Here is a 23,303-nt window from a genome sequence, read left to right on the forward strand (position 1 = left end):
GTGCTCATGACCTTACACTGTTTTTCCTTGCAACAAAAAAACAAGGATACTCGCTCTCGAAGAGGCGGGGGGGGAAGAAAGGGTTATACAGGGAATATTCTAGTTTACTGCTGCTTCTAAGAAATGCAGTGAAAGCATGTCAGAGTACAGACACTTGGATTTGCTAATTTAGATATAGATACAGCTTAAGATTAGAAGTTCACTTTCATCTAAAATAAGGAAGATCCATGTACCTGCCAAATAAGGACTACATCTTTGCTGAATCATTAAAATATATTCATGTAGTGGGCAATTGTACACACCACCAAAAAACCCTATTTAGTCATTATTCACCTGTCTTGGCTGTTTATTAAACTTCACAGGAACAGCTCAATCAGACAAAGAGGATGAGTGGATGATACAAAACCACAGATACTTGGAATCTGTGGCCTGCTTGAGGTAACAAGTCAAAAAAATTGATAGGTCAGGAATGATTATAAAAAGTTCAGTTTGAGCGAGCAGAATTCAAAAAGCAGTAAGGTAAAACACTCCAAAATATATTTCAAATTAAAATGTTTTTTCTTTTGAACTATTTGTATAGAATTGAAACAGAGCAGTTAACAGTGGTAAAAAATTAATAAACACATTTCTAAACCTTCTGAAAACAAAGTTTAATTCAGAAATTGGTATCTCAAATAGTTGTATGTTTTGCAATAAAATCACCACTTTTCACAACTTTTCTGCACAAGTGTAGTTATAATAAGTATAATGCTTTCCAATTATGAGATGTCTCAAAAAAACATCAGTTCGGGATTGTAATGAAAGAAACCCAAAATGGTGAAGCAGATGACAATGGACTGGGAGCTAGTAAATCTGTTCGTCTTTGCTGGTGGCATGCTAAGCAACAGCGAGATACTTCATCTCACTATGGTCCTCCTTCCACCCATTGTCTATATAGTTTGTAAGTCCTCTGATGCGTTTCCTCATTATAAACACAGCTCAGCCTCAATGCTCTTTTATTTTCTTATTTTTTCTTTTAAACTTCTGTACTGCAATAATTAGTGGTGTGCACAGCACAAGTTCTCAAAACACAACTGGTGTCTCAGACCTGGGGAGGAACAACCCCATGCACCACTACAGGCTTGGGGTGGACCTGCTGGAGAGCAGCTCTGTGGAGAGGGACCTGGGTGTCCTGGTGGATGACAGGTTAACCATGAGCCAGCAGTGTGCCCTGGCTGCCAAGAAGGCCAATGGCATCCTGGGGTGTATTAGGAGGAGTGTGGCCGGCAGGTCGAGGGAGGTTCTCCTTCCCCTCTACTCTGCCCTAGTGAGGCCCCATCTGGAGCACTCTGTCCAGTTCTGGGCTCCCCAATTCAAGAAAGATGAAGAGCTACTGAAGACAGTCCACTGGAGGGCTACAAAGACGATTAGGGGACTGGAACTTCTCTCCTACGAGGAGAGGCTGAGGGAGCTGGGCTTGTTCAGCCTGAAGAAGAGAAGGCTGGGAGGGGACCTTATAAATGCTTGTAAATATCTCAAGGGTGGGTGTCAGGAGGATGGGGCCAAGCTCTTTTCAGTGGTGCCCAGCGACAGGACAAGGGGCAATGGGCACAAACTGAAGCACAGGAAGTTCCGTCTGAACATGAGGAAGAATTTCCTCCCTCTGAGGGTGACGGAGCACTGGAACAGGCTGCCCAGGGAGGTTGTGGAGTCTCCTTCTCTGGAGATATTCAAGACCCGCCTGGACAAGGTCCTCTACAGCCTACTGTAGGTGACCCTGCTTCGGCAGGAGGGTTGGACTAGATGACCCACAGAGGTCCCTTCCAAGCCCTACCATTCTGTGATTCTGTAACAGAAAATCCAGAGAATGAGACTTGTCTCCAGCTCCCAAGAAACAATATTTATGGCAACTTAGACAATTGCTTAGAGGGGAAAAGCAGCTATTTTTAACTATTTTGCTTAGTGGCAGCCTCCCGTTTCCTTTCTCCATCTTAGGTAGCATCCGTATTTACCGTTTCCTTTTCCCTCCGCTGCTTTCACAAAATACCTGGGCTTGCAGCTTGCAACAATGCACTGTCTTCAATACTGTCACAGGTTCAAAGCAAAAGCTGACTACTGCTTACAAATCAACTTCTGCCCTGAAGAGCAGCAGACAACTTCATATTTGAATGCATCTGTTCCTGTTCCACACAGAAATAGCAAGCATGAATTAGGTAAGGCCCTGAACATGAACCAGCAGGTCAGTCAGGGAATCCAGATTTAAGCTGCTGGTGTTTAACGCTGCTGGTGCTCCCACTAGTAAGTGCAAGGGGGATGCAGTTCTCACACAAACATGGTGTGATTGTGCTGCTTACACACTGCTGTTTGGTGTGATCATTTGCACTTGAGACAGTTTAACTCAAGTACAGGAATCTGTAGAGACAGACAGCATTGTATGATTTGTCAGCTCCTGATGACCAAAAGAACTATTTGGTGGATCATTAAAGAGGAATTTAAGAGTTTCTCTCTAGGAGTATCATTTCTAAAGACCTAGCTAACTCTGACTCTAGTTTAATTCTGTCTATTTTAAAGCTATGAGAGGTTTATTATCATATGCTAAAACAAGTCTTCTGCACTCATTAACAGAACTGGGTAAATACCACCATATGCCAGGTATGGGACAGGAGTGAGGAACTCTATCTTCTTCCTCAAACGGAGACATCTGAGATGAGGACAGTCTTTGTATTCACATTTGTATACATTTAGTGAATAAAAACCGGAAGGATAGGAAGGGCAGAGCAAGCAAAGACTACAGCAGCTCTAAACTAATTTCCAAAGCCTGATTTCATCAGTCTTGCACAATACGACTCCAAACACAAAGATGAGAATTCAGAATAATTCTAGCAGAACTACAAGGAAAGGTACATGCTATCACACTAATGACTAGATACAGAACTCCAAGAGAGCATGATGATTTTGTTTTTGAACTGTCACACCCCTCCCCCAGTAGCTGACAATGCTGAGAATAGCTTTGGTTTCCTTCTACACAGAGTGAAAAAATAAATTATCAGCTTGCCTTTCAAATGTCCTGGAAGCCTCTAATAAAATGCACTATGGGACAAATAGTTTGGAAATCCATGGCATGGAACCTGTATATTCCCCAAAGACTGGAACAGCCCTTCACACAATTTTACCCTAACTGCCCCCCGCCCCAAATCCTCATAAACTTCATATGATTCTTCTGAAAGCATTATTTAAATATACATCTGAAATCCCTTCCTTAATTACTCACTCAAGGTCATGCATGTTTAAAAGAAGTTTAGTAGATGAGCCACCTCTCATGGGCTATACTGAGTCAAGTTTATGTAGGCAATGACTGTCCTATACTGCTTCTAATCTCACCCCACTGCATTTCCCCCAGAACAAATTATACATTCATGAGGATCTGTCATCTCTCAGTCAAGATTCTCAGAGTTTGTGTTCTGCAAGTCAATAAAAGTAGAAAAATAGAAGCACCCCAGTTTTAGAAAGCATACCAGAAGAGTCAAGGAAGCTAAACATTCCTTTAGCGAAGAATAAACTTCAGTCTTTTGCACTTCCTTTATGCATCCCAGTTGATCTGCGCACTTATCAAAGATCTCTTTTTAGTAACATGACACAACTCGTTTCTTTTCATTAAAGCGAAGAAATGCATAAAACAACAATGTTCACGTTTAAATAAAAATGTATTTTGAAAATAACTGAAATAAGGGGAATAAGTGAAAATGAAGAAGAGAGAACATCAAGAAAGAAGCACAAATGAAGAACCACCTCCGAACTGTGGAATATAGCATCCAAGGGGAAGAGAGAAGCAGGAAGGTCTGCAAGAACTTGAAATTACCCCTTTTTCCACCAAACGAGGCAGATATCCTGCAGAGAAAAATACTTTATGAAAATGGTCACAATTATGCACAAAGCGCCTGAATTAAGGTCAGACAGTTACAATACCGACACTTTTTTTGATTATATGACTGTTTTCATGTTTGTTTTTAATGCTTTGCTTTTAGGTAATTCTGGTTTCGCCAGTGACAAAAAAACTATAGAATTATGTTCATCTTCTGCTAAATACAACATTTGCAGCTTCCCTTCTTTAAGTGCTCCACTTGGATCTTAAACCACGGAAGGATTATCATCTCCTGCTCAAGCAGAACAACTGACAAGGGAGAAGGAATGATGTCCACAAAACCAGATAAGATAAACTAAGTAAATTCCCACTGTAATTTCATATTTTATCCTGTAGTAACTTTGCACGTGCACACTCACAACTTCTTTCCAAGAGCTATCTTACACTTCTTGCAGGTTAGGAGCATGCCCACAGGCAATCATAGCAAAGCAGTTGGCAAACTATTTAGCTTCCATCTGAACTGATCCTGTTCCTTTACATCACTCTGTTCAGGAGTCCTTAACATTTATCCTCAAGTTGTCAAGGTGCGTCTCACTGCTTGTGCCTCCTATGCTATCAGGTGCATGTTCTACTCATTGTTTGTCCTCACATTACCAAGAAAACTTGAAAATAACTTCCCACGCTTTCCTCAGTAGCTCCACCATATTTCCCCTCAGCAGTCCTCCCCAACTGATTCTGGTAGTGTCTACATGGAAATCAAACTAACAGAATCACAGAATGTTCGGGGTTGGAAGGGACCTCTGTAGGTTATCTAGTCCAACCTCCCTGCCAAAGCAGGGTCACCTAGAGCAGGCTGCACAGTGCCTTGTCCAGGCGGGTCATGAATATCTCCAGAGAAGGAGACTCCACAACCTCTCTGGGCAGCCTGTTCCAGTGATCCGTCACCCTCAAAGTAAAGAAGTTCTTCCTCGTGTTCAGATGGAACTTCCTATGCTTCAATTTGTGCCCATTGCCCCTTGTCCTGTCGCTGGGCACCACTGAAAAGAGTCTGGCCCCATCCTCCTGACACCCAACCTCGAGATATTTACAAGCATTTATAAGGTCCCCTCTCAGCCTTCTCTTCTCCAGGCTAAACAAGCCCAGCTCCCTCAGCCTTTCCTCATAGGAGAGATGCTCCAGTCCCCTAATCGTCTTTGTAGCCCTCCGCTGGACTCTCTCCAGTAGCTCCTCATCTTTCTTGAACTGGGGAGCCCAGAACTGGACAGAGTGCTCCAGATGGGCCCTCACTAGGGCAGAGTAGAGGGGAAGGAGAACCTCCCTTGACCTGCTGGCCACACTCCTCTTAATGCACCCCAGGAGACCATTGGCCTTCTTGGCAGCAAGGGCACGCTGCTGGCAACAAATCCAGCAGAACTAATGAAACTAAGCTTAATTTGTGCTACATCACACTTTACCTTTGAATTTTGATATGCTTTAGAAGCATATCAAAAAGCCCCTTCCTTGGAAACCTTGTTTGAAAAAGTCAAAGCTCACTCTACTGCTCTTCAGTCAGGGGAAAAAGATGAGTCTCTAATAGTGTTTCCTAGTACTTTTTGCTATAAAAGTGTACTTCAAACTTCCTCCCACCTCAACTAGATAACAAGCTTTTCCTTCAATCAAATATAATTAACTGTACAGCACTTCATTAAACCATTTCTTTCAAAAACCACCACCCCTATGAAATGAGAAGAAATCAACATTCTGCAATCCAGATAGCATCCTTTCAAGCAAAGACTCTTACTCTAGAAAGGGTATTGCTGGTGATGACACTGAGCTCTTGACTTGCCTTTCTGTGTGCCCACCACAGCACATTCTTTAGCTGCAAGGTCACTTTTAAGAAAGTGATTAGCCTTCCTTGTTTGGTACAGGATGAATGATGCTCTCATGCCTGTCTAGACTGAAACTTGATGGAATGCAGTTACCTCTGCACCTCTTATTCCCACACCTCACGGAAGTGAAGCAAGCTCCGGTGCTATCAATTAAGCACTGAAAACTAACTGCTTCATGTAATTGCCACAAAGGAATTTACTATCAGATTCCATCGCATATGTCATCCTCATTTGTTATTATATATTTCAGCTAAAAGTAATAACCTTTTGTATGTGGCATTCCTAGATTAAACTATTTCGCTGCAACTACATGTTGAAAGCACATGTCAGTAACATGAATTTATTGCATGCTTATTCTAACCATCCTAAAAACAATAATAAAACCAAGGGCGGAGAAGGGTGGGCAAATCTAGGAAAAGAATCAAGACACAAATACCTCGTCCTGTAACAACACTGGTAAACATCCGGCCAAGATGTCTAGTTTTATCCGGAGAAGCAAGGATATTGCAATAGGCTTACTTCTCGGTGTTTCCTGATAGTCTCACTAAAATGCCTGATCTCCAAAACCTGAATCAAGTTCAAAGAACTAACTGTAAATCTGTATAAATGAATAAAGTATTCAGAACACTGGAATACTAAACAGGCTGGTAGGACTACACCAGCATCTTGTATAACAGGCATTTAAAAACAGAATATAACTGTACTGAACTTCATTGTCCCAAAGTGATGCTGGTGTTATAAGCTTATAGCAAGAACAGAGAAATATGTGAAAAAAGCAACACTGAGAGGCTCACAACTGGCATCACTTCAGCACAGAAAGGGAAAAGTGACTTACTTCAATTTCCATTTAAATACAGAACATTCACATAAATTTTCATTTTCCTCTTAGTAATCAGATACAGAAGACAACTTAGCTGATACAGTAAGAAGTTCAGTATTTAGAACTGTCTTGATTAACTTCAATTAGAAGCCTGCTAAAGGCTGTTGACGTCTTTTGTTTGGTTTTTATTTTGCATTATATGCATGAACATATTGCAGGAAAATTGGAAGTAATATATAACAGCATTATTAATTGTACGTCAAATCCTGGTGTCTGAAAATTAGGATTTAACTACATTTTAAGATCTGATGTTGGCAGATAAGATATCATATGCAGGACAAATACATGAAATCTGCCATCAGAGGAGCCATATCTCTTGTTAGTAGTAAAGCAGTATTAAAACATAGATACTATTTGTAAAACTCCATAGCCATTCAATCACTTAAATTAAGCATTACCTAAGACACTGCACTGATTTTCACAAATATTTAACAACAGTTTCATAGAAGATTAATCCTAACCAAATGCAAGGAGGTAAAGTCATAAAAAGGATTGAGATTCAATGCAAACTCTTCTTTCAGTTAATATAACTGTGGGTTATTCATGTTCTTTGTATAAAAATATGCTCAGTAAAATTCTGCATTATTTGTCACAGAAAAAACATTTTTTAAAAGTTAAAATTTTAGCTATCATCTGTTTCTTTACACTCCCAGCAGTTCAAACAAAAACCTGTTGTTGCTATTTTGATGTGTACTAGCTACACACAGTGCAGTTCAGACTCAGTTCTAGGGGATATCTGGATTTACAGACAATTCCAGATGCTTTCTCATTCAGCTAGTGCAAGCGTCTTCCTGTAACAGGACATACAGAAGGAGTAAGAGTGTAACACACATTGCCCTGTGTGCTACATACAATTCACCGTTCTTCCCAATCTGTCCCCCGTTTTTAATGAGAATCTTCATTAACTGTGGAGCTTTTTGACTTTTCCACCTATCTTCTTCCCTTGTTATTGGATCACTAACTCTGTTCAGTTCTGTTTACACCTTGTTAAAAGCCCATTCTTTATTCCTCTGCATGCCTTACTATGTTCTCGCTCTTTTGTCACTAACCCTTCCCCTATTCTTCCAAAGCCAGTCAAGAAAACCAAGCTGTTGTCCGTGATCTCACTTTGACAATATCTGCCTCCTTTTGCAGACCTTCACTCACTTCAAGACAGAGGACTTTGTTTTGATGACTGCTTCAAAGTACAAGACATCTGAATAGTTGCTTTCACATTTAACTCTTCCATTCCGCAGCAGGACCCAGTTTGACATCCCTTTTACTGTATTCCCTCTTAAACACCCCTCGATTTCCTCAGTGAGGTGACTTCTGCTCAGAATCTGCTTGCCAGTCTCATATATTATGGCACTACTTATTATTCAAGTGTCTTAGGATCTCACTGCCTTTTTTTTTTCTTCCCTGCACACAGAAAAGGGAGAAGCAAATATTCTTGGATTCTCAAAGTGAAACCATGAAGATGTTTGAGTTATTGTATTATTAATGTATCACTAGTCTGCCTTATTTTACACACCTCCCCATTTTTTAAATTCATTTACTACATTATGTCCCATTTGGACTGTGTATTCCTGTACCCAAAGGCCATATCTGAAGTTTTAAGTGGTGTTATATAGTCTGCATACAGATTAGTAAAATAATAAGTAGTGGTTTATTTGTTTTGCACACAAACATTCTACTCCACTACTTCTTAAAATAAGGGAAGCTAAATTTGCTGACAGCTTCATTAATGGTACTACTTCTCTGACAGGAAACAATAAAAGTAAAGAAAGTCTCTCTATTTGCCATTTAAGATATTTCTAAGTTTGTACTGAAAAATTCAGGAAAAAAAAATTACTACATTTTCAATTCTTAGCTAAAACAATGTTAAAAAACCAAATAATTGTGTTCCGCTGCAACAGCATTAACTACTACAGACTAAATTTAACTAAAATTTAATTAGGCCAGATTTATCTTGGTATAACTAAAAGAGAAATTATTTGACTGGTCCTGGTAGAATATGTATGTAATTAATAAGTGTAAAGTTTTCCAGTCACAAAATAAGCTGTTTATAAGAACTTTTTGGAAATTAAGAACACCAAGCAAACAGCTAATTTGCTAATATTAAAATATTAGGGTCTAGCAGTGAAGCAGTTTGTATTGCTCAAATTCTGGTAACTTACTGAGTACATAAGGATATATACACACATATACATGTGTATTACAAGTCATCTTCACTGTATTTGTGCAATACACACTAAAATCAGGGATTTGCATATGTTCTACATTAAAAAAGTTTACAGAGACATCCAAATACTGCTGCAGTGGGCATGAGAAATTATCTACCCAAATTTAAGCTGAAATAAACTGTTTTCACATTTTTTTTTCACTCATTTAGATCCACGGAGTCATTCATCCCAGCCTGCAAAGCAGAATAGAAATAGCACAGAACGCTGGAACAAGTTCTTCCACTTCTCAGCTGAGTCCTGCTCAAATACCAGGAGCAAGCCCTGCGAGACACGAGCATGCGCCCTGACCCAGCGCCTGTCTCCCATCACAGCTGGCAGAGCCCAGGCCTGTGTGGCTATTTCAGTCACGGCAGCTGCTCTGGCCACAGCTCCCTAGCTTGGGCCATTACAGCTAGAAATAAAGGAAAAGAACTTTAAACATGCACCATGGCGGCATCCAGACAAACTTCATTACAGGGCTCCTTTTATCTTTCTCTGATTGTAACTGAAATTATTTTAATACAGAAGATTTTTCTTGGGCTAAGTGCCTGCTTTGCATATATATGACAGTGCCAGTCTAACTAAAAACATAGGTGCTACAATTTTCCTACTACAATCTTCGTTTTCTGCAGCTTACTATATTGGCCCTACATATAATTCATATCTCAGACAGCTAAATATAATGAAAATTTATATTCAAGAACCAGTAATCATAAAAACCCCCTAATCTTCAGCTAAGAAGGTCACTTCTCTGTGAATAAATATAGAAAAATAATTTCTAGTGTTTAGGTTTTAAACAAATAAAAGGACTGGCAAAGTTCACAGTATATAGCACATATCTACAGTGCACAGTATGTCCGCACCAAGACTTTTCTAACTTAGAAGGTATAGAGACACAAAGCCCCCCAACGAAATCAGCTTTATTGACTTCTCTCTGAAGCAAGGGGAGCACCAGAAGGAAGAATTAATTTTCAAGCAGGTCCAGCAACAAACTAACTACAACAGAACCACTCCATCACTAACAAAAGCAAACATTTTTTAGCAGTGGACAACTAAACACATCCCTGTAAGATAATTTAATACAATCATTACTACAGGAAATAGGTTGAACAGTAACACAACCCATTATTTTTCCTGATACACATTTGTCAAGTCTAACGCATTTCAGAATAGCAAAGGATTATGCATTAGCTTGAATTTTTAGAAAACCTAATTAAGGTTCTCTAATATGGATAGTCTAAGAGTTTTGTTCCAAATATCAGTACCATGATGGTTTGACTGGAGAAATGAAATGTTTTACTTTTAACAGAAACCATGCCAAACTGAGCAAGTCTCATACGGCAAAAGCGAGAGCAGTAGAGCATGTTTAGTCAGTCATTCTTGTCACTGAGCTACGCTACAGCCTCTCACACGAGGTGAACCTGACCTTCGTGACTTACGCAGAAGAAAACGTACTTCACACCAAGAACGATGAGCTTGAGGGATGACACTGTCTATACCCAATACTTTGATATTAATTAACTGCTGCATTCTCTAATGTATAAATTAAGGAGCCTAATTAACATACGTGACCTATAATTATACTTTCAGTCATCTCACTCCACACACACACAAAAAAAGCCTGTTACCCATACTTGCTTACACTCGTCCTGCTTACAACTCAAAATAGAAGAAGTACATATAGTAGAACAAGGAGCATAAATGCAGCATCAGCTCTTGGCTAAACATAATAGTAAGAGCTGCTGTGCACCACTACTGGCATTACCTAGCCCACTTGCCGGCAGCAGTCAGTGCAGTAGCTCAAAGGTTCACTATACCACTTACTAGGTGTGTCACTGCCTGCCCTTTACTCCAACACAAAAGGTGACAGTACATTCCTTTCCATTACTCCTGCTTAACACAAATCATAAAACTACTTTTCATGCACTTCACAGGTTCAAGCAAGTATAATACGTAACGAAAACATTCAAAGGGGCCACAGAAAAAGCGTAAGTTACGGCACCATTGAAAAACGATCATAAGGAAGTTTAATCTGTGGGATACTTGAACTAAAGCAAAAGTGTATACACAAGATAGTAAATTAAATCCAGTTTTTCAAATGTGAAAAACAATGCACACCATAAACTGCAAGTTACTTATACACACTGTGAAGTCGTAAATGGATGGCAGCCATTTAATAAAGTGATTTGGGCATTGTTTTGGAAGTTCAGTTAAAAAAATTGCCTAGCACATGGTCTCAGAAACACAAGTTGTTCCACAAGCAGCAGACTAACAGCCTATAAACACACCCTTTGTCCCACACTTCCTACCCAGCTCCCAGCCCTCCCACAGAAGGGATCCCCAGTTCTCCCCTAAGTCTCCTACGGCATGCTGAGTGAACAGAAGACAAAATACACTGTGCTTAGTCCATAACAGCATACACACCAACACGCTTGCCAACATCCTTGCACCGACTGGGCAGCCAGTTTTAAAAAAGACAGTATCTGCTCTGCTTTCCCCCGGGAAACCTCTACCTCGGAACTATATCCTCTATTCAGTTCCTAATTTTCCTGGAAACAGTAGCAAATTAATCTCTTGAGACTTTTAGCATCTCTCACACACGACTGAAATTGCCCAGCAGATTCAGAAGTTAATGGTGGAGATGGAAGGGTTCGCAGATGGCAATGACAGTCTTCTGTGTTCATAGTACCTACTTTTCCCCTCCCTCTCTCACAGAAATAAGAAACAAAAGAGGAAATTCAAAGTACTGAGAGATGCAGAAGGTAGATACCTTCTGTTCAAAACAAAAAATGTGATTTGATAATAACCCAAGAAGGCAACTGACAAAGCCAACACACACCAACGACTTGGAATAAAATGCTATTGCCACTCAAAAAACCTTGTGGTTTCCAAACTTATGAGGCTGAGGGAACAGGAGGAGGGTAAAGGCATTATCTAAATGACTAGGTCATTCATTCTCACAAGAGAGAACAGAAATCCTCAAAACTGCTACCTACAACTATGCTTTCTTTCTCTCCACCAGGGCAAAACCTTCATTTCACCACAAAATTCAGGCACTCATTCTCCAAACAAGTCTGACAAATGTAAGATACCACCTCTGTCTGGCTGTGTAATATGCCTTGGTTCTCATCCCACCGCAAACCAGACTGAATCCTTCATCCTTTCAAATTTCTCTCGTCCTGTCAGCCTCCTGGTCACACATCTAGCGTGACCTCTCCTACCCGATTCCACTCCTGCTGCTCAGCCCAGCTCCGAAATTAACAGACCCCTCAAGTCAGGAGGGCATCATCAGAAATCAAAATTTTAGGAAGAGCATAAGTTTTCAAAAACAGTTTTTAAAAATTGCAAAAATTTCATTTTAAAACACTGATAGTCAAGTCAAGCTTCCGATCTCAAATTAGTGTAGCCAAGTTTGAGACATCAGGCTTCAACATACAAACTTACAAGACTGACATTCCCTGGCAATTGTGTGCCTACGCCATGCTACATGTTCATATGGATTACCACACATTATTTAAGGCATATCTTAAACAATCTTGCATTAGAATAGAAAGTGGAAAAAACCTACTACTGTTGCATTATGGAAAATATTATAATTAAGCACTGTAACAAGACAGACTACCTACACAGGCTGTGAAATCCCTCTTCACTGGAGATTTTAGAGATGTTAGACAAACACTATTATCTGTACTTATGCAACCAGACCATGGAGGAAACAGAAGAGAAGTAAATTCCAGCCTTATACTTCTGTGAATTTACGTTTCAGAGAAAGAAAAAAAACAAACAACAAAACCAAACCAACACTGCAGTATCCAAACTGATTTTCTGTTCTGAAGAACAGTTCTTCTATTTCACTTACTTTTAATTCAAATTCAAGCAGTGAGCAGTTCCACTAAGTCTACAAACTTAATAAAATTAATACTTAAAACTGCATGCAAGCTACGCACAGATTCTTCTCCTACCCAACAGAGAGCATCACTAACACTGTTTTATTCAGGGCATAAACATTTTGTTCTAAATGAAACTTTACATGCTGCTTGCACACAGACCTGGCTGGGAAAGTTAGATTCTGCTCAGAAAATGCTGGCACATATTCATGGCACAGCCAGACTGAGTCCAAACAGAATATAGCTCCAGTGACAGTAAGCCATCCACGCTATTGTTAGGAATAAAAGATTTCTGAAGAACCTAACATACCAACTTTCTTGTCCCTCTGGTGAGAAAGGCAGAGGAAGGTGGTATCTGTCAAGGAAACAATGCCACTGGCTATACAGACTACCGAGAAATACTTCATGGAATACAAAAAGGCAGGGCGAACAATGATGTAAAAGTCAACAAATTATTTTTTTTAGACAAGTTCGTAACATGCTAGAGAGATGTCATCAAAACAACCACTTATACAAAGCTCACCATGAGGATAACTATAAGGAATGCACTTATGCTTCCCTCTGTCCAGGGTGAAGTGAGGTTTGCCTTCCTTCATCAGAGAAGGACAGGCAGACAATTTAGCCAACCTTTTACACACGGTTCCTTTGAGGTTAAACCATTCATACTGAAGCAATGTATCTGTGCAATGTCTCAGGGCTTGAAATTCAGGCTCCTCGGCAACCAAATGAGCGCAGCTTCCATTTCCTCACAGGCTATGCCTACACCACACAGTGCAGTACAGCAGTACTGGAGTACTGGAGTTTGCTTGGGAACTGGAAGCAGCTGAAGTGAAATATCACAGAGGTTCACACACACTGATTCACCTAATGGAAAAAAGGCTGTTCTCAGCAGGGTGAAAGGCTCTGTGCAGAATCCTGTGCTTTCACAGCTACACTATTTCTTCACACAACTAGACAGTTAATGAAGCCCTAATCTGGTGTACAGGCTGCACTTGTATGTGTGGTTATCCATCTAGCACACCAGTCATGCCCCTCAAGCAAACAGTCTATTTCCTTTTGCTAGGCTATTATTTCTGAGACAGCTCCAAAGTCAAACAGAAAGATAAACTTAATTCTTAGATTACATCTAACTGAGCCGTAAACAATGGGTATAGCTCTAGTAAAGAAGTAGAAATTGGGGTACAGATATGTTTAAAAAAACCTCTTTAATATACAAGATACACAGAGTCAGTCACTAACTCAAACCACTGAATCAGAACTGAGTTGAACAGCCAAAGGAGGCTTTTCCTCATCTCACACAATTCATATTCCAAACAAATTATGTTGAGACACTAAAGTAACTTTAACTGGTAAGACAGAAATAGATAAAGATGCTTCAGTTCACTCATTTTAATTAATTATTAAAATGATCATTAAATAAAAATACTTCAATCTCTATCCAATTCCATTCATGCTGAAGATTTTATGTCCCTGTTGAACCACACAGATACAGACTTACAGAAAGATTCCCAAAGACAAAAGGATATTCTATTTGCTTTAATTTTAGCTTTATACTTTCTGTAAATAATTTACACATCAGACAATGGAACACTGTCTACCCTGGATATGTATAAAGAAGGAAGAGTGGTTTAGTATTGCATATCACAGAAGGAAAGTAAGTGAAACAAGGAAAGATTGTATCTTTAATATCAGATCCATATGAACACCCAAACAAAATTCTGTAGCAATATCAGGGAACAGCTCAAAGGTTCACCAACCACATCTTCACGCACAACCCTCACAATTAACGCATCCGAATCCTCCAAAATATAAGGGCATATAAATAGGTCCCACAGCTGTAAACAAAAGTTTTAGAAAGAAGTATTTCAAGACATTTGAGAAATACAGAACAAAGAGGCACAAACCATTTTTTTCCAATAACTTCTTAAACCCCTTAAACATTATCTAAGACTAGGATCAGTAAAATGTCCTTACTATAGCACTTCTCTTTAGAAGGACTACTATATGATTTAAATACAGTTACCAGATACCTGTTGAGATCTGGATTTTATGGAGGAAGCCAGTAATATTTTTCCCCTAAGGATCGCACGTAATTCTGAATCTAGAGCTAGTTCTTTACTATATGTTCAGTTACAAAGGTGAAGGAAGAACCACCTTCTGTCTTCATTCATATTCCAGATTATGAGTGAAACTGTCACCTACAGCCACACTGTAAGATTTTTTTTTCTCTTTATGCATATCTCTCCTTATGCATATCTTCTTTATGCATCTTTACATCTTTCCTCTCCTGCTCATATTAAACCTAGGTCTTTGTGGAGCTCTCCCCAAGGAGGTCCAGATATTCTCCTCCAGACAGATATTTACAAACCTCTTACAAAAATACTTTCCCTCTGATGTCATGATTTTGCATTTATAAACCCTCAGTCCCATACACTGCTGAGATATAGTATCCATTCACTAATCAGAAGAATTAATAGGGATTTTCAAAGCTACAAAGGCAGCATTTTCACTCTGATGAGAGCATACAGTTCATAATTTGGGGGAGGGGAAAAGAAGAAAGAGTGTTGGCTCTTTCATGAACATAAAAGGTCAGAATTACACATTAGTGTAGCTTCCCCATGTATAGACCTTTTTCTTTTTCCAGAAATGCAGTGTAAACCTAAAATCGGCTGCTAGTTACTTTAACTAGAGCTCAAATCAGCTGTGTAATTACTTTTACAGAGGATTATGACCAAGGTTTTTTAGAAAGTGGATTGTTAAAATTTCACAATTAAAAAATCCATCGTGATGGGAAAATAGGTTCCTACCCACAAAACAACCAAACAAGCTGGCATCACTAATACCCTTTCAACAAGGCAAAACCAGAACTGAAATACTGGGAAAGCTGCTGCCAGGTCAGGATTGAGGTGAATTGGCAAAACAGTGCAAATGGGTTCGTACCCTACCTGGCCAGCCCTTGGCCTGGTTCAGATCCATACCTGCTCCTTCAGTAACCCTTCTCCCTCATCAGGGCAGAGATATTACCAACTCACCAAAGTCTTCACAAAGGGTGGGAAAAAAAAAGCCTACACTTTTTTTAAAACTATATTTGTAAGAAAAGTTGATATGCTGGGCATTCCTGATTCATATGTGCTTTAATACCAAGACCTTTGACCTTCAGAAGTCCCTTCTTCCAGAAAAAAAAAGAAAAAAAAAGGAGAAAAACACTCCTCAAACTACCACAGAGACACTGCAGACATCAACCTAAAATAATGGCAGTCACAGTCACGATGATACAGGCAACATCAATCTTTTCATTTAAATATCTTCCTCAACAAGACCTCTTAAAAAGCAGAAGTGAGAAAATCAGGGACTACCCAGTCAGAGCGATGAAGCAACTTCCTAAACATGTATAATTTACAAGATTTCCCTAACAACGACACCAAGTATCTTCAACTTTGACAAATAATTCAATTTAAGACCTCACCGAAAGGTAATACGGAAACCCTCATCAGTTTGTTGGGTCATCTCAGCAAGCTACAGCAATTTTCTTACAAGGATTCATCTACGAATTCGATACATCAGATTACAAAATAACACTTAAAAAAAGCAAGCATTGCAAATTGTATCCCGATTAGTAAATAGACACCAAAGTCCTAGGAGTCTTCCAAAACTGCTGGAAAACGCATACAGCAAGAAGAATTGCTATTAGTGCCTGACAAAGCTGGGCAGCACTCAGAAGGCTACGACATGCTCATCTGTCACCATGAAGGAAAACCAAAGGATGCCAGACCAACACACATCTCTCTTCCAATGTCACAGCCAAACACCCTACATATCTGACACTGAGCTTCCAAGCAAAAATAAAAATAGGTCTAGAGTGTCCAAAATTATCAATAAGGATGCTCTTAGTATTTATGCTTCCACCTTCTTATTAAAACAATACTCTTCAAGATCTTCCAGCATCGCTCAATAGTGTTTTGCGTTACTGTTCTATGACCACAATGACAATAGAAATCGCCAAATTTTTGCTTCAGATCTCTCCTCCGAGAAAAATATACATTACAGTAAGTCTGTTATAAAATTGCAGCACATGTTTAAGGCCCCTAAACGCAGCGACGCTGGTAAAATTAAAAATGGCTGTGCCCAAAGAACCCACAGCAAAACAGGCACAGCTCTGCTGAAGATTAAAATATATATTAAAAATTCCCGCATTACCTTACAAAGGGCGAGGCATGCAAAACAAAAATATTATGTATTTTTCCGAAACTGAAATAAGCTATTAGACAAGAGAAGCAGATCTGGGCAAAGCACACATCTCGAATGCAGGTCGAGTTCATCTACACAATCAAGAAGATTTTATTCTCCGAGACGCTTAACGCATCGCTATTTCAGAACTCCACCGGGCTTCGCCGCTGAAAGAGATGCACACGACTTTCCTGCGGAGGCGCGGAGGTGCCCCAGCACCAGCGGAGCCCACCCCGCCCCCGCCCCGCCGGCTACTTACCCGCCGCAGTGCCGAGCAGCGGGGCGGCCCCGGCGAGCAGGAGCGCCAGCGCCAGGTGCTGCAGTGAGGCCGGCATACCTGGGAGAGCCTCCGAGCCAGGCAGGAGCGGGGGGAGGGGAAAAAAAAAACACAAAAAACCCCCCAAAAAAGCCGACGACAGGAATTTCCTCCTTCTTTCGCACAGTCTTCCTCGACGCTCTCGGTTTACAATCCCGTCAGGAAGGGCAAATGGCAGCTGAGAGGAGCAGTCTTCGCCCTTACTGCATTACACCCGCCTGCCCTCATGCCTGGGGAGCCGGCCGCGCTCGGCGGACACCAGGGAAGCGCCTGCCCCTGCCTGCCAGCCCCGAGGCATCTCCCCCCGCCGAGGAACGGCGGCACGCTCCCCACCGAGCTGGGAACCGAGTCTATTTCCTACGCAGCTTCCCGGGGTGGCAGAAGCAGCCGGGTGCAGCAGGGAGCATATCCGGAGGCGGGCAAGGCCGGTCCGAGCAGCCCCGCCGGCCGGCCGGGGCAGGCACAGGCAGCGCTACGGGCTCACGGCGGAGCCGCGTCCCATCCTGCTAAGGGTGTCCGTCTCCTCGCTGCCTCACACGCCCGGGAAGGCGGCGGCGATCCCCTCAGTCCCTCCGCGCCGAGGCGCGGCGCCCTCCGCTCTCACGGCGAGGGCTGCGGCTGCATCCCGGCCCATCTGTCTCCCCCGCCGGGCGGGCTCCACCGCGCACCCCCGGCCGCCCGCCGCGGAAGCGACGCCACCCCGGGCCACTCCGACAGAGGTGGGGCCCGCAGCGCGGGGAGGCGGGAGGCGAGGCCCCTCCTCGGCGGCTCCAGCCGCGACGGCACCCGGCTCCGCTCCGCGGGCGAGAGCGCAGCGGAGGCCCTTCCCCGCGCCGGGGGAAGGCGCTCCCCCTCCTCCGCCTTCCCTCCCCGAGCTTCCACGGCGCCGGGCGGCCCCCGGCCCGGCCCGGCCTCCTCCCTCAGGTCTCCGCCCGCCGCCGGCGGCCGAGCGAGGCGCGGCTCGCCCAGGGAACGGCTCGGCCCCGCCGCGCCGCCAGCGCCTTCCCCCCCCGCCGCGCCGGGCTCGCCGGCGAGGGTCAGCTCGGCCCCGCGCCGCTCCGCCTCCTTCCCGTGCCCGCCGAAGGCCGGAGGTGCCGCGCCGCCCCTCGCCCGCCCCAGCGGCTCTCCCGGCTCCAGACACAAAGGGGACTCGCTCCAACCGCCAGCCTGGGCGCCCGGCCCGCCGCCCTGCGCCCGACAGGCCACGCCCCGCGCCCGCCGTCAGCGGCGGGGCCGGGCGCCGCCGCGCCCCCGACCATAGAGGTGGGCCTCCGGGCAGGTAGAGAAGGGCCCTCTCGGGCGGAGGCCCCGCCATCTTGCGGACGGGGGTCGGCGCGGGGCTCCGTCAGGGGCAGCGGCGCTGGAGGCGAGGGATGGCCGTGGGAGCTGGTCGCAGTCCTCGGCCCGCCCGGCGCGGCGGAAAGCTCCCGGCAGAGCTTCCCAGGAAGGCAGCGGGCGGCACGGGGCCGCCCCCGAGAGCCCGGCAGCAGGGAAGCGTGAGCTCGAGGGGCACAAAACCGCCGTTAGCCGAAAAACTTTTTGCAGGCTCTGCGATTGCGTCAGCTTTGAGCTGCTCGGCCTTCCTTTCATCAGCCCCGAAGCTTCTGCCCTGTCCTCCCCTTCAGGCCCTGCCGAGCTCCCCTGGGCGCGCTGGCACCGCGGCCTGCGTCCCGCTCCCTCTGTCAGCCATCCCCGCCTGACGGGAGCTCCCGGGCCCGGCCGCCCGGCGCACAGAGCTTCACCCGCCCGACCCTCCCAAGCAAAATCATCGTCTGCCTCTTAAATAAGAGATTGTATGGTTACAGCTGAGCTGTTTGTGTGCTTTAACCTTTGCTATATTGCACAGGACCAAAGAGAGAAGTGAGGTCAGCAGCTGATGGGAGAACGGTGGCTGGAATGTAGTGTCTGATGTTCTGGCCTAGCAAGGCTCTTGCAGACAAGTTTTACTAGGTGTAGCGTACAAAAAGGCTCTTAAAACACCTCCTGAACACAGAAGGTGCCTTCATATCTGGTCTTCTCCAGAGGGCTGATTATGGCAAATGCTTCCCTGAGCCTACATTCCTCTGTCAGTTTCAAGAATGGGGTGTGAGGAATACAAATTCAAAAGTGCAACTCCACACCTCAAACTATTAAATGCTACAACATAAAATGGTGTAGTTGCAAATAAGTTATGATTTTAATGATAATAACAGGCTTCTGCATAACTCCCCACAAGCTGTAACAGGTGAAACAGATGTAATCCAATTCTTGCATGATCAAGAGAATTCTTAAATAACTCCTAACAAAATTTTTATCATTGCCATGCTTCAGCCGGACGTAGTTTGACATTCCTAGGGTCAAGCTGAGTTTATGTGGCTTGTTGATAGTTATAAAATTGTTTTAAAAGTTTGTTACAATATGTTTACTTCCAATCTATGCAGATCTGACATGGATATTGGTGAGAGACAATAAAATATAGAATCCCAGATTGTAATTTGTATTGCCACTTTCCAGAACTGCAACCGCATGTTAACCACAATATCCTTCCTCTTATTTCTGTAACGTGAACTGTCAAGAAATAAACTTTACAAGCAAAAAAACCCCAAACAAACAAAAAAACACCCCAAAATACCAAAACCCCAACAACAAACAGAAAAGTTTTACTTCCAAGAGAAGAAAAAAAAAAAAACCACCAACACTGAGTATTTTTTGTGGGCCCAAAATCCAGTGTTCTTTTCTGGTTCAGCAAAGACATCAAACTGTGCAGCATACCATCTGCCCAGCTGTACCTAGCAATAAAAGAAGCAAGATCTACTTTGTTCACGGAAAACAAGGACCTAACTGTGTGGGCTGCACAGCACTTTTCGCTGTTTAGATGGTAAAAGAAAATTACTGTAATTGTTTGTGATGTGTATCAAAACCTGCTCAGCCCAAAGGAAACGACAGAAGTCTCACTTGTTTTAATAGTTCTAGTTTTGGCTGATTAATTCATACTGGGAGTTCTCCACAAGAAATTGTACAAAGCAGATATTCTGCCTTAAAATACTTACTTTTCTTTTTTTCTCTCCACAGAACGGATTGGATTTTTGTTCTGTGTTTTCCTAGAAAGAACAAGACATGCCATTTTTAATATAATTATTTGTTCTCGGTTTCACAAAAACCCAGATCCTGGTCAAGAAAACACCTTTGCAAAAGGCTATGGATCTGCTTCATCTGATCTTATGTCAGGTCCTTGGACTAATCTCTCAGACTTGCAATCCCAGCAACTCCTCTTTCCCTTCCCTGTTTCAAGTTTTGCAAAAGACATTCTCCTCAACGGCCAGGTCCCTCCTAGCCCGCTGCGACTGTGAAGGACCCCTGACTGCACACCAATGCCAGGCTGCAGAGCCGGAGCCGCTGCACCCCTGTTTTCTGGAGCCGACAGGGTCGAGAAGGGGCTGACCCCCACTTCACCACACAGATGTAGGAAGTAATCACTGCTGTCTAAGCGCAGAAGCAGCTGCCTTTTCCCACGGTGGTGGGAGGAAAACAGAGATCTAAACTGTCACATTCAGACTTAACTCATTGTTATGTGCTTGGACGAGAGCGCATTTATAATTCTTTCTGTGATATTGTTACTGAAAGCTAGGATTTCACTAGCCTAATATTCAGCAACATCAAGTAAGACCCACAGACAAATACTCAGGATAATGAAAACTTGCAGAGTAAACCTGTGGTACGGGTTCAGGTGAGGGTACAGAGGAGACGAGAAAACCTGTAAAACTCACCAAGATTTAAAAGAAAATATTGTGACTGAAGCCTTGTGTTTCCAGCAAGAAGAACTTCTACCCAATGAAACAACAATATTGAACTTAATGGAGACAACACTGTTAAAAACTAGAACAAGGAGAAAAGACCTTATGAAGTAGATGCTCTTTTGCAACTCTTTGCTGTTCTCGAAGCCAGGCAGGGGCGAGGCTGTGCTGGGAGGGCTGTCGTGGGGCGGGGGCCAAGGAGGACAGTGGCAGAGGAGCCGGGGTGTGGTGGGCTGCAAGCTCCCTGAGGTGTCGGTCTGATGTGCACTAGGTCCACGGCAGGGCACATGTGCCTTGCCCCTGGGCAAGGGAGCTTGGATGACATAGGCTCATGCAGCACGCTGGGGGGGCTGCCCCTTGTGCTACCTTCATGCTTGAGTGAGACACTGAGATGAGAAATAAGGCTGATCAGCACCTCAGATGTTACCTACTGTCGGTCACACTGATGCACACACAAATATGTTGACATCACTTACAAATTGAACACTGTGCATAAGTGAAATTGTTGTTAGCAGCATCTCCTTTAAAAAATGCATGTATTTATTTTTAATTACCTGGAATTTCCAATCAGTGGAAAATAAGACAAACAAAGCATAAAGAAAACCAAAATTAACTCACAGACAATAGCTTCAACCCTATTTCTTTTTAGAAAGTGCAGTTTTCAGGCACTATAAGAAGATCTCTCAGGATAGGTTCACTATTATCCAGAAGTTTTTCAGCACTGATGCAACATAACTGTTATCATTGTTAGGACTCAGGAGACTGTTCTTTTTGACAAGGCCTTCATGAAATCAACAAATCAGTTTAAAACAAGCCATAAATTATATTTGGCTGCCCGTCAGCTTGGCCAGAGTGTTCTCAGTACTGTTGCGAGTGTTGGGGAAAGAGGATAATAACATGGCCCAATATTTAGCTTTTAGAGGATATTTTGTTCCTAATTTTAAAACAAAGTATACCCATAGTATTGACTCTGATGCATAAAAATGTGTTAAAAGCAGCAATCAAGATATTCGCAGACTTTCCTACAAATAAACACCCCCATTCTGGATCCTGAGTAGTGGCTGCATAAACAATGGATTTGGTACTGGTCTCCACTGCGAGTGCCTGCCACTCATTGCTAAATTAGAGAACTGTCAGCAAGATCATCTCCCCAGTCTCGCCTCCTGTAACTCTACATGGAGAGAGAGGTGGTTTCTGATAGCCAGGATCCAAGCCTTATATAGCTCTCTAGATTATTATTAACACCCTGAATTGCAGCCAGAATGCACTGAAAAGACAATACTGTCTACTTACAGTCTGCTGAGTTAGCAGCTAAAACTTCAGCCAATGCAGCCAAACAAGTAATCACATGCAGATGTCGTTACCCTCAGAAGTATTCAGTTACTTATCTTATATAGGTTTTCCCATCGGTCCAGTCCAGGATGTCACACAGAGGCATTAACGTGCCCCAGTAAGTCCCCTTAGAGTTAGAGGTCAGGATAGCAAGGGTGGTTGCGGGAAGATGATAGTTACAGGGAAGTAGGCATATGGTACAGAGAAAGAAAAATGGTGAATCCTCTGGGGACTTCAGAAGAAATCTGGACGCAGAAGTACCTTTCTTCAGCATGGACCTGTTTCCTTGGGAATAGGGAAGGGCACCATGCCACTCAGAGCCTTCCTGCAACCTACCAGCATCACTTTCACCTTGTCTGAGTTATTCTCAGCCTCTGCTCCTTTTCCAGGGCTCGGCTTCATCTTGGGAAAACAGATTCCACAAAAGAGGGACAGAGAGACACCAAGCTGTGACTGAAGCCCTGGAAAAGTCCTTTGTGTTGGAAAGTCAATTCCTTTCTGTTCTTTCTGACAGGCAGGAAAAGTACCATCCACAACAATTGGTCTGCCCTGCCAAGATGCGAGACTGGTGAAACGTCCTGTGGCATCACATACCAGAGCAGGATCTCATGCTCACAATTGTACCAACAGCCTCAAGGAAAAGGTAAATCAAAACCCCTGCCTCCAGTGAGAATGCGTTTCCCCTTTAGTCCAGTTAACTAATCTGTGCCAGACATTACTTATGGCCTTTAGACCCATAAAAGTCTGTCTGAAGGCTGTTATGACTTCATTTTCCTTTGTGTCTTGAAGCACAGAAAAGAGCACCGACTGTGGAGCCTGTGAAAAAAAAATAAACATTTGCGAGTAAGAACTAGTAAGTGTTTTCAGACCTGGATTTTTCTAACTCTGTCATGTTGCTGTGTAATCTACTGCAAGATGAACCATAGTGTGCAACAGTCACAACAGCTTTTGACATCATCATCCTATATCAGAAGAGAA

The 23,303-nt window shown here is 43.0% G+C and overlaps 1 protein-coding gene across 2 annotated transcripts in view; it reads right to left on the reverse strand.

Annotated features, from left to right (window-relative positions):
• The window catches only part of BMPR2 (bone morphogenetic protein receptor type 2), a 113,953-nt gene extending 95,786 nt beyond the window's left edge, over window positions 1–18,167 (reverse strand). For both annotated transcript variants that reach the window (XM_075429822.1, XM_075429821.1), the window contains exon 1: window positions 17,164–18,167. In XM_075429822.1, the coding sequence (XP_075285937.1) occupies window positions 17,164–17,239 (76 nt within the window). In that variant the 5' untranslated portion in view covers window positions 17,240–18,167. The remainder of the gene's footprint in view (window positions 1–17,163) is intronic.
• Window positions 18,168–23,303: the final 5,136 nt, after the last annotated feature.

This window comes from Opisthocomus hoazin, chromosome 9 (assembly GCF_030867145.1).
Source record: "Opisthocomus hoazin isolate bOpiHoa1 chromosome 9, bOpiHoa1.hap1, whole genome shotgun sequence".
NCBI lineage: Eukaryota > Metazoa > Chordata > Aves > Opisthocomiformes > Opisthocomidae > Opisthocomus > Opisthocomus hoazin.